Source organism: Phyllobates terribilis, unplaced genomic scaffold (assembly GCF_046119375.1).
Source record: "Phyllobates terribilis strain yellow unplaced genomic scaffold, ASM4611937v1 Scaffold_5__5_contigs__length_657084704, whole genome shotgun sequence".
NCBI classification, from domain to species: Eukaryota; Metazoa; Chordata; class Amphibia; order Anura; family Dendrobatidae; genus Phyllobates; species Phyllobates terribilis.
The window spans coordinates 171,262,874-171,275,112 of record NW_027362765.1 but is presented as its reverse complement, the minus strand read 5'-3'; the positions used below and the strand labels follow the sequence as shown (position 1 = coordinate 171,275,112).

General features: G+C 42.8%; 1 protein-coding gene across 1 annotated transcript; it reads left to right on the top strand.

Annotated features, from left to right (window-relative positions):
* Positions 1-640: 640 nt before the first annotated feature.
* On the top strand, positions 641-5,881 carry LOC141271514 (P43 5S RNA-binding protein-like). Its single transcript, XM_073681573.1, has 9 exons — positions 641-766; positions 1,699-1,799; positions 2,031-2,118; positions 2,558-2,646; positions 3,919-3,992; positions 4,065-4,145; positions 4,837-5,066; positions 5,148-5,201; positions 5,633-5,881. Exons 1-9 carry the CDS (start codon positions 641-643, stop codon positions 5,879-5,881), a joined length of 1,092 nt encoding a protein of 363 aa, XP_073537674.1.
* Positions 5,882-12,239: the final 6,358 nt, after the last annotated feature.

Below are 12,239 nucleotides of genomic sequence, written 5' to 3'. Positions count from 1 at the left end.
TATTTATCACCCACTCCTGGTTTTGGATTACAAATACTGAGGGAAAATACTGCCCAAATACTGAACATGTGCACATGACCTTAATAGACTTGCATTGGTGATTTTTGACTTTGAGTAAAAAAAAAAGGACATGTCTCCATTAAATGGATGCAAAAACACCACGGACATGTGAACAGTACCGTAGATTAAAATGTGTACATGTTCTATCAGCACAAAAAGACCACATACGTGAAAAACAGACATGTGAATGAGGCCTTAGCCCCATTCACACATCAAATTTTGGCATACATGCTCGATCCGTTGTTTTTGCACGTAAACCCATTGTAATCTCTAGGCCTTTTCATGAGCCTACGAAAAATAAAAACAAAATGGAGACGTACGAGTTTGGGTCGCATGTGTGAACAGATCTGTCATTTAATGGAAAGCATGGCTGCATATGTATGCCATGTATGTGGTCTCCTTAGAACACCATGGATGATTCTTATTAAACCTGTGCTATGTAGCACCTGACAGATTTCGCTGCAGCTCCTCCTTCATCAGGAGATGACTGCCATCAGCTTGTATAAATTGGATCACCTGGGCAGGAGCAGGGCTTATAATATCCAGGATCACAGTTGTTAGGGGGGCTGTTCAAGCAGAAATGCAGAAGGAAGTGGCTGCTAACCCAGGGAAGAAGCCGCGCCTCGCTTGCCCATCTGAGGGGTGTAAGGCGACGTTTAGAAAGCTGTTGAGGCTGAGAGAACATGTGGCCAAGCACAGTGGACAGGTGAGGTGGGAAGGAGTGTGGGGTGTGAATTGGTATAAAGTGCACAGAGCAGACTGATGGCATTGTTTATTACTAGAGTGACATCTGTGACTTGTTTGCTTTGCCCGCACACTGCACTGTACCCAGAGTCTAACCTATTAACTTATTGTGGCATCTGTAGAGCCTACTACTGCATTAGGGCAAATGGATGCAAAAGTGGAGGGTTGTAAACCTCACTTGTCCATGAACTATGGCCACCATGTGATCCTAAATGGTCATTGTGGCAACACTTCATCAATATTCTTATTTATTTTCCTGGATAGGTGATGAGCATCCTCTGCTGGGGGTCTCTGCCTATTGTGAGAACAAGGGTCTCTAATCCATTAATATTAAAGTAATGCAAGCTGTTAACCAACTCTAAGCATAAGGCTAAATTCCCATGAGTATTTGGTGAGCTTTTGATGTTGTAGTATTTCTACACCTATTTAGTAAATAAATAAATAAATACATTTTTGGGGTCCCAGTGATTAGACCCAACAATTAGCAACTTTATACACCTTAAGGATGCAAGTTGTGATTGTGGGGAAAGCTCCTAAAAATGGCTGAATGCTACTTGATCAGTAAAATGCAGTAGTTGGGGAGTTCATACCTCCTCCTAATGTCCTTTCTCACTTGTTACAACCTGGAACTCTGAAAAGGATGCTGAATGTGGGTATTTTCTAAGGCTTGCCCTGAACGTGTTTGCTTTCATACTGTACATGTTCTGCAATAAATGTAAATTGCTGTCTGGTCGTTCAAGGTATTAGTGGGAGATCCTGCCCTCTTGGGAGCACTGTGAAGAACCAGTAGCCATTAGAGCATATAGACCAGGGTATTACATATGGTGCATTGTTGGTATTTGAGCACTTAACATGTTTGGACACATCTCTTATTTTTCACTCTTCCTTGCCCAGAAATCATGGCGTTGTGATAAAACCGGGTGTGAGAAAGCATTTTTCCATAAAACCCAGCTGAAGAGGCACTGGCAGAAACACCTCGGACTGAAGAAGTACATGTAAGACCACTTGTACAGTGCATGTCTTGGGTTAAGTTCTCATAAGTACTTGGTGCAGAAATGCTTCAGCGTTAATTGAAGTTACTTGCATGTTTTTTTTTGGTGTGTAGTTGGTCTGCAAGGAGATGTGAACCTGTCCATAGACTGTAATGGGTACATGTTCTATCTATGAGGAGCACGGCTATTGTAGATTTCTGTATGAGACCTAAACCTGTATTTGGCTATTTCCAGCTGTGACAACTGCCGGGCGGCTTTTGTGACAAAAGTGACCTTGAAACGTCATCAGAAGTATAAACATGCGATAGCGGACCCCCTGAAGGTGAGTGGTGCAGTAGTGCCAGAGTAGGCTTTTGGTGCTGACTATCTAGACTTCAATCTTGATAAAACATCACTCTAGATATGTGAAGAGTAGTGCTGGTGTTTCATTTCACTGACCTCATAAGAGCCAGAGTTGAGTAATTCTGATGGCGTGGCTCGAGTACCATATATACTGCATGGAAATATTTTGATGGCTGGCATATACTACCAAATCCACCTCCTGCAGGGAAAATACTTGTCCTCGGTTTACCCTGGTGATGACGGCAAATCATGAGTGCTGCTCACTGCCAGTCCAGATTCAATCTGAAAAGCTTTTTGAATTGCTTGAAGATCACTGCAAACTGGCTGTAGCAACCACAAGTCAGTCGGTTTTTATATTGCACCAGATGCAGTTTATGGGGTGCTGGTTTTATGCTGTTCTGTGATATTTTTCTCACCAGTGCTCAGTGACGGGCTGCTTGAAGACCTTCAGAAAGAAAAAGGCCTTAAAACAGCACATCTCAGAACATGCTGTGGAACCAAAGTTTCGGTGAGTACTTGCTGATGGCCTATTGAAACTGCATGTCTGAGAGGAAAATATTGAGGCCATGAGGATTCTTCATGAAATGCCAACCCTTAAATCTATCAGCTGGTGGCATTTTGTAAACCATTGCTTGATGTAGACAGGTTTATGAAGGCACTTTCTGCTCCCCTGACTTTACAGTGGGTCTAATCCTATGCTGAGGGTCTAGGCAAACTGGAAATTTTCTAATTCTGTTCCAATACTTTAAAATAGATGGTGGCCCGATTCTAACGTTTTGGGTATTCTAGAATATGTATGCGGCTGACCAGGCGCAACTAATCAGCGAAGCAGTGTTTAAATGGGTTGTGCACTACTTTAACCCCTCAATGTACCCCCCCCCCCCCCCCCCCGGCCCCTAATAAATTTTGTAATTACGTCGTGTTGTCAATACTGCTTGTGACAACATCGCTGACCACGCACAGCCAGCACGTAATTCCCCCGGCTGCAGCCGGCTCTTGCTTCCGCTTACATCACGACTATTTGCGGCTGCAGCCGGGGGTCTCCTGTTCCGTGTACCACGGTGAATGAAACGTGACAGAAGTACGTCACACTCTGACTGACCGTGTTTAGTAAACGTGACTGAACTATGTCGCACTGTGACTGACAGAACGTATTCATTAAACGTGACAGAAGTACATCACACACTGACTGACAAAACATGCTCAGTACGTCATGGGCAGTTGGTGAGTCGCATGACCACATGGGCGGAGTCAGCCCTGCTATCTCGCAACTTGTTCTGAAATCCCGCGTTGCTGATTGGTCTGGCTGCAGCCAATCAGCAACGCGGGATTTCCTGGACAGACGGGATAAGCTGATTATATAGTAGATGGTCTATTGTGGATTTGGTCATCCCTCAATGCTAAGACTACAAAACAACCTTGTTGCACGACACTGAAATCAGTGTTTCATTGTGACGTCACATCTAATTTCCTATAATGACGCAAATGTTTCCAAGTGAGTTAAGCTTTCTGTTGCATGCAAGCATCTCACTTGCTATAGACTTCAATGCAAGTGAGATGTTACTTGTGGCAACTTGGCTGTTTTTTTGTTTTACTGCAATAGGCAGCTATACAATAGTCATACAAAGGGTTTGAGTGGCTTTTCCAACTATTGCTGTCAAGTGACATGTTCCTGTGTAGCCCTAGCCTAAATTAGTCCTGGATCAATGCCCCTTTCCATAACTAAGAACCTATATGGAATGGCACTATGTCTTGTCTGTTCTGTATTTTTGGATTCTAGTTGTGACCAACCCGGGTGTGAATGGAAATCTAACTCTAAAGCCAAAGTGGCAGGCCACATCAGACGCCATGGTGGTAAGCTACCAAATATTGGCACACTATCAAGTCTTGTTTGGAAGAGAGTAACATGTAATTGAAAATCCTCAGGATATAGATGCCCTTTCCAAGGATGTCAAACCACCTCGTCAACCTGGTCAGCTCTGCAGAACCACCGCAAGACTCATCCGTGTAAGTGTTGTATAAGGAGTACATGTGGGTGAAAAGTTGTCTTCTGAATACTGGTAAAGGCATGTAGTCCATGTGGTTTTCAAGGATTGCACTGGAGGTTAACTAACCCTTAACCCAAAGCTGCAAAAAAGTCTTGCTGTTTTTACCATCCAAGGATCTGGACCACCAGCATGCATACTTCATAGCCTTGAGTGTTAAGGGTTGTAACTAGAGTTGAGCAAGTATGTTCTGTCCGAGTATGCTCGGGCCGAGCTCCGAGTATTTATAGCTGCTCGGTGATGAGGTTAAATCGCTCCGTGTGCATGATTTTCAACTGTTTGACAGTTTTATTACATGTGAGGAATGTGTAAGAAATAGACATTCCTCACATGTAGTAAAACTGTCAAACAGTCGCAAATCATGCACACGGAGCGATTTAACCACATCACCGAGCAACTGTAACTACTCAGAGCTCGGCCCGGGCATACTCAGCGAAAGGGTTAACAAAACATACTTGCTCAACACTAGTTGTAACGTATTAGCTTAGCACAAACCCTGCCAGTAATTGGGTTGTCTGGGATTTTGACTCCATAGAAGTAAATGGAAAACCAAACATTGGCCTGTAATATTACTGTTTTTGGAAGGAGGTGGTGAGATAGAGATCGCTGTTTTGGTGCACAACTAACTTCTTTTCTTGCAATCTGTCTTCTAGTGGATTTGAAGTGTGCCAAGTGTAATAAGCACTTTAAAAACAGGGGTGCCCTTCGGAGACACAAATCAACCCATGTGATCAAACGTATCATCTATACTTGCCCCCGAGAGGACTGTAAGCAGACATTTACCACAGTCTTCAACCTCACTCATCATGTAAGAAAGATCCATCTTTGTCTGCAGCCATACCACTGCTACCATGCTGGCTGTACCCGCACCTTCACAATGAGGGTATGTAGTTACTGATGGGTTACAAGGTAGCAGCCACTGTGAAATAAACTCTGGAATTAAAACTTGATTTATTTTCTGCAGGAAAGCTTGCTTCGTCATCTAGTCGTGCATGATCCTGAAAGGAAAAAGCTTAAGGTTTGAGTCTGCACAAAAACAAAACCTGAGTTATGGCAACTTTCAGCAAATGTGTCAGACTAGTGCCAAGTTTATAACATGTCTGGGTACATAACCAAATTACAGTAGTTGCTACTTGCCAGGCAATACAAAAAATGAATCTTAAAAACAAACGTCTGTGGAGCACTTATTCTCCTCCAAACTGTTCATTGTTCACTTTAGAAATACTAATAATGGGTGGTTCATGACTGATCCACCTGCTGGTGAACACCTTTTTAAATGGGATGTTTAGCATTCAGAAGAGCTGGCTCTTCTTGGTGGATGATCCAGCTAATCAAAGAGCCAGATTGCCAATCACTGACGTGCCTCATAAATTTACTAGGAAGTTAACCCCTGCTAACTATGAGATTTATTTATTCATTTTTTCATACTATTCAATCTTATTTCCTCAGCTTAAATTCAATTTAAAACCCTCAAAAAGGCATCGGAGAAGAGCCCATCGTCCATTGCCAGCCATGGAGCAAAATCTGAGTCGCCTCTTTAACCTTAAACTTGGGTTCCGGAGCAAGACCCGGCTGGAGAGTGACCTTTCTGGCCTGTTCAATGAGCGACAGCTGCGTGACCCTGCTGAGCCAGAGGTGAACCTGACCAGCCTCTTCTACCTGCCTCCTGCCCGAGCCAGGGCCGAAAAGGCTGCCTGACAGCACAGAGCAAGGGCATGGGGGAAAATATCCTGCACAGTCTCTATGAATGACTGAAGTCACAATATTAGAAGAAGGAATTCTATAGATACTTTATGGGTGTAACTTAAAGGAAAATATAGCCCAGGTAGTAATGAATAAGTTGGACAGTATCTTGATATTGGAAATGTTTTTGTTCATACAGATGGCTGTACTTAAACTGATTAAGTTTCTTAGCCCAACTTTATTTTCCATAGTTTTAGCAAAAATGCTCCTTTTTTTTAATTTTGCATAATTTACACTGTCCTTTATAAAGACAATAAATCGCTTGTCTTCAGCTAGTGACTTTGTTTGATTAACCACCAGGTGGTGCTCTTGTCTATGCAAAGTCACTATATTCTGCAGTTGCTGCTCCCTGAAGAAGCCACAGTGTGAACATCTGCCATTTAGGCAAAAAAGTCCATGGCGTGAAACTCCTTAACATTAGCAACTGAGTTCATACCATTGTCACATTTTAGAGAGATCCTTCAGTGGATATGGAAACAATGGATCATGTTAAGTATTTACAGTAACCTGGTGCTCTTACCAAAGTGGTGCACCCTACATGGGTGTATTAAAAGTTAGTAATGGTTGATGCTTGGCATTTGGATCTCTTGACAAATCATAGAAGGTGATTTAAAACCTCTCGGTGCCAGATTTGGATTGCAATGAGTGAAGACAACTAAAGCTACTAGCTTTTAACCCAGAAATTAAGATTTAGTTTTTTTGTTTTTTTTTCGTTTTTTTTTTAAACTCTTCTCAGCCACCTGAAAATCTGTCCCCAGTTGTGACCTTGTGGATGCAGTCAGTATCCTGACACTTGGTGGCAGAATGATGCTGTATTGCTGCAGTCAATAGTAACCAGTGCACTGAAGGTGTTCTTACAGAAGCGGAGCTCTAACCGTTGGTGTTCTTCACTGCGATCGGAGGGCACTGACTGATTAGCCGAGGGCCTAACACATGACAAGCAATGGTTTGGAATATTGGTTTATGTGAGTGGTTAAGTGCTGCTGCATAATTTCCTCTAACAGGAAAGAAGTCAAATTAAGATTTGTAAAATCTCTCCCAAAAAATGCTGTCTAAATGTGGGGCCACAATTGACTTGCTAAAACTTTTTACATATAAAAAAAAAAATCTATAAATTTATCACTGCATCTATAACCATAAAGTAAATGACAGCCAATGGCAGAATTCTTATTCTCAAACTTCAAAAGAGAAATTTAAGCATCCAATGTACCCCAAAACAATGCAAGGGGGAGAAACTCTCCTACAGCTAATTCGATAAAATCAAATTGTAAACTACTGCATAGTTTAGTGCTGACTGATTTGCCAAAAAAGGGAACAACCACCAAGCTTCTTGATGCATTTCACAAGCCAAAATGCAAACCTCAATGTCCAACATTGCTGATATTGGGGCAGGTTACGACCAACTCTTGACTGCAGGTTGGAACAACCATAATGCAATATAAGGGCCCAACACTGATTTCATAAACCTCACATGCCTCATTCATGAGGGAGGAAGCTGCAAATCCATATCAAATTTTGTATTTGTAGGGTGTATTGCCCTATTGTGCAGCATTCATGCAGAAAATGGGGTGGTAAAGTGTGCTTTGCCAAGTGCATAGATCTGTTCTCTATGTACTCGATTCATCCTAGATTTTGTGGCAGAAATCTGGCATAAAAAGTTGCAAAACTTTTCCAATACTTGGCATTTTCAAACCACTTTCTCCCAGCTCACAAAGATAGATGGGGCAGGAAACCACAGCTGGTGTAATTCAAGTCTCTGGAGTAAGTTTTGTGGCCAGTTGTATGCCACTTGTCAGGTGCTGCTGATTCATTAAGGGGTATGTGCCTCCTTAATGAATTGGGAGTGCCTGACGCCACCACATGCTTATCAAGGCCGACATGAAAATCTGTGCCTAAATCTTTCATGGATCTCCCATACGAGTATGGTGAAAGCATGCATGTTGCCAGTAATCGACTGGTGTAAGGATTGCCTTGAACTAGACAAACTGCAGTGTTAACCACTTGTCCCATCCCAACTACACCCATCTTGATGGAGCAGGCAGAAACTGGTGTAAAAGTTCTAAAATGCTAGTGACCTTTCAAAGCTTTTTATGCCAGCATCCTGACAGCTTTAAATTGGGCCCTATATCTTGTACAGCTCTGTGCGGTAGAGGCATAGTCTTCAGCTTGTGCGCTGCACTCTTTGTATTTAGTAGTCACTGAGGAATGCAGGAGCTGGGTTTGCACAGCGCTCTGAGGACTTAAATTATTAAACTTTTTTTTTTTTTTTTTTTTTTTTTTTACTTCTAATGTAAAAGTATGGAGTGGCATTATGGTGGGAAAATGCCAGAATGGTTCACTTGCTACTTTTAACTGCTTAGTGTTTTTTTTTTTTTTGAAAACCTGAAGCGATTAAATGACCATATGCCAGGATGTAGAAAAGACAAAGTTTGTCTTTCAAGTGACACTCTCTCAGCACTTTTCAGATTCTTTTTCCTGCGGCAGCCCACCCCCTCCAAAAAAACTTGGCATGTTTCTCCCCCAACTGCAGCAAGTTGGCTATATACCCTTGTAGGGAAGAGAAGAAATTTGTCACCAGGGTTAGACTACCTTTCTGATTAAGACTGGAAGTCCTAGATTTTACTGTGTCTGTAATGATACACTCCCTGTAAAACACAGATTATTTTAAAAATAAAAAAAAATAAATCCCACTATAGTAATCATAGCTCCCAACCATCCCAGATTCAGCTGCACTGTCCCAATTTGAGGGCTCAGTGCTGGAGGGGGGTGGTTTCTATTACTTATGACCCCTGATGTCTTCATCACTCCTGTATAGCTCCTCCTGGTGGGGGCACATCTCTGCACTTAAATTACAATATAATAATTTCTCCGTCCAGTCTCCCCAAGCACTCAAACTTGCATCTCCATGTTCACAGGCAGCAGCTCTAGCTATAAGCCATAGACCACAATGATGTAGGTACCAAATTCTCCTAATCTTGTGCTGCATTGCAGGCAGTGAACCCAGAAGCAGATTTTACATTGTATACAGCAGTGTATTTCTTTGTACTTGACACTGAGGTGAATAAAGTCCAGATTTTTTTTTCCTATAAAACTAATAAATGGCAATTACAAAAACCTGTCTTTTTGTGAGTCTTCCCAGATCTTGAACTCACAACCTTCAACATTAAAGGCAGGAGCTAAAGCTACTGAGCCACAGGCTTGGGTGATAGAATTTTGTGTACTTAATCTGTATTGCAGGCTCTGACTCCACAAACAGATTATACTGAAATTATACAAAGCAGTGTATTTTTGTCTCTGCTTTCTAGAGGGAGAATAAAAATTATTTTTCCCAGAAAATTACAAAAAAATGAAAAACTAGCAATTTTTAACTTTTTTTTTTAACAAAACCTCTTAAGTCCACAAATAACATGGACATATTTGGTGTCCCTGTAATCGTAACGACTCGCACAACACAGCGATCAGATTATTTATGGTATTTTGTTGACATAAAATGCATGATTGATATCTTTTCTCTATTAAACCCATAAATATAATGCTGCGTTGGTTTTTTTTCCCCCTTGCATTTTTTTCAGGCTCCACATAGAAGCCTTTGCAGAAAAAAAGCATCAAAATCGCAGAGTTCAGCAGTGTCTTTAGACGCACCAAGGACAGAGATTTATTGTAATCACAACCACTTTGCTAAGACATTTAGGCCCACATGTGGCCCAAATGCGGCATTTTTCTGCTGTTTTTTGCACAAATTTTGCTTTCTTTAACTGTCCCAAAAAAATGGATGTGATTTCATGAAAACTGCATCCACCGAGCATCTAAAGATGCTAAACTGTCCAGTTTTGGTGCTTTTTTTTTTTTTCCCTCCTCTTCCCATGCTCTAGAGCAGGGTTCCCCAACTCCAGTCCTCAAGGCCCACCAACAGGTCATGTTTTCAGGATTTCCTTAGTATTGCACAGGTGATAATTCCATCATCAGCACAGGCAATAGTTACATCACCTGTGCAATACTAAGGAAATCCTGAAAACATGACCTGTTGGTGGGCCTTGAGGACTGGAGTTGGGGAACCCTGCTCTAGAGGCTCCTATATGGAGCCTATAAACACGCATGTGAAGAACTGCAGTTACTTTGTGTAGAATCAAAGCTTTTCTGTACTATAAAAAGCACTTAAAACATGGCTTTACATCTGCATTAAAAACGCATCAAATAAGAGGGAAAAGGCATAAAAATACAGCAAGAATGTTATTGCGTAGTTTGATATGGACACCTGCAGAAAACAAAAAGCACAAAATTTGTTCAACTTGTGAAAACTGCCTTACGGACACAAAAAAAAGCCAGATGTTGCATAGTGACGCTACATAAAGATGAGAAAATTCTGGCTGCTACAACTGTGAATGTGTAAGAGGAAGCCATGGCACCCCTGAAGAGAACCTGAGTGATGTGACATTCGTGAGGAAAGACTGCCATCTGCTGGCTGGACGAAATCAGGTAGAACCAATTGGCACCAGTAGAATTGCAAGGGGGGTCAGTTCTTGTGCGGAACCTGGTCCGATGCCTTGCATGACAGAGTTGCTAGATATAATAGCCCTGTGTACCAAATTGCAGGGGGATTTGGCGCCAAGGAGAGGAGCGATGGAGACGTGGACCAGAGACAATGCTGAGGCCAGTTTGACAAGCTGCAGTGGAAAGCGTGCAACAGCAGGGTGCTGGTCATCGACAGACAAGACCCAGATGATGCCCGGTGAGACCCAGAGATCCGACCTGCGCCGGTAAAGAACAGAATCTTCGCCCCACGCCAGTCAAGTCCCAGAGGCCAGACGACGTGCGTTGAGAGTCGGAACGCAGCCCTCTCTGCCCCAGGCCTAGGAGACACCTGCCAATGGTCAAGCAATGAAGGTCTGCAAGTAGACGTCGACCAGAGGAGAAGGCCTGTGGTTAAGGCGACATGAGGGAGCAGGGCCGTCACTTCCAGCCATAACGTACAGTACAGAGGTTGGCCTGGGTTAGGACAACAGGTGGGGCGGGGGCTGGTTGGTGCGCAGGAGGCTCAACGCTCTTTGATAGACTTTGACAGGAGGACTTGCGGCCTAGAGGGAAAACCCGGTGACCCCCACTAGGGCCATTGTTGCTGGAAGAGCTAATGTGGTAGCTCCCCCAGAAAGGGGCGTACCACCCATGTACAAAGAATATTAGTGTAATTCTCGAGAGACTTTCCCCATTATTATAATTGTATTGTTGCACAGTTTATTGCTGTTTTGCACTGTTTGATATCATTAACTATCCCTTAACTACTATTTTCCCATGTATTTGAAAGAATTAAAATTATTCATTGACTGTTCCTGCCTCATGATTTCTGTGTGTTGCATTCAGTCACCTACTTACAAATGAATGAACTAAAAGTCCACAGGTCTCAACTAGGGTGTATTGCCCTATTGTGCATTGTTCTTGCAGAAAATAGGTGGTTAAGTGTGCTTTACCAAGGGCATAGATCTATTCTCTATGGCCTCAATTCAGCAAAGATTTGGTCTTGATCTCAACTAGAGATGAGCAGGACGCACAGACGATGTCGTGCCAGTTCTGGCTAATAAAAAGGGGATGCCGGATGGTAAGAGATTTGCGGGTCTCCCATCCAGCCGCCAGGTGCCACTGGCCTGCACGCTGGACCAGAGACCCGTGAATCGATCTGCTCATCTCCCAACTGTCCCAGATACAGAGAGCAGTCCCGGATTTGGGCCTACACCCCGCAGTCCCAGGCATCTGAATTTCTCTCACTACCACCTCCCCTCTGACATCTCCTCCGGTAAGGGTAGAAAGAAATGGTAAATGGGCGTGGATTGGGCTGTGGCCAAAATTTGCCGCGCCGCATGATTTGTCCCTCTCTCTGTTCTTCAAAAGTCTGGATGTATGATAATACTGGCCTGTTTTGGGGCAATTTGACCATTAGCTGCTTAAAGATGTTGGTCACAGCTTTCTCAGGCAAGTGGTTTATCAATTGTGGAGGCTGATGGGCAAGTCCGATCTCTCTAATATTAGCCATGTTGAGAAAAGAATAGCTGTGCAGTCTACAATGAGCATCCACTCAGTCACATCTCAAACACATCTATTTAAATAAAGGGACAACCCCTTTAATGCTCGGATCTGCAACTTTGGATATTGCAAGAATTTATTTTTTGTGGCATTTTAAGTTGTGATTCTCATCTCTGTTCTTCTAGTGACTTTGCATAAGACAAATCCTGATTAGATTGGGGCCTCTCTTGGATGTAGCATGCAGAGATGTACGCTGCTGTAGCTGTTCTCTCAGCCCAGTCTCTTCTTCACATCAATC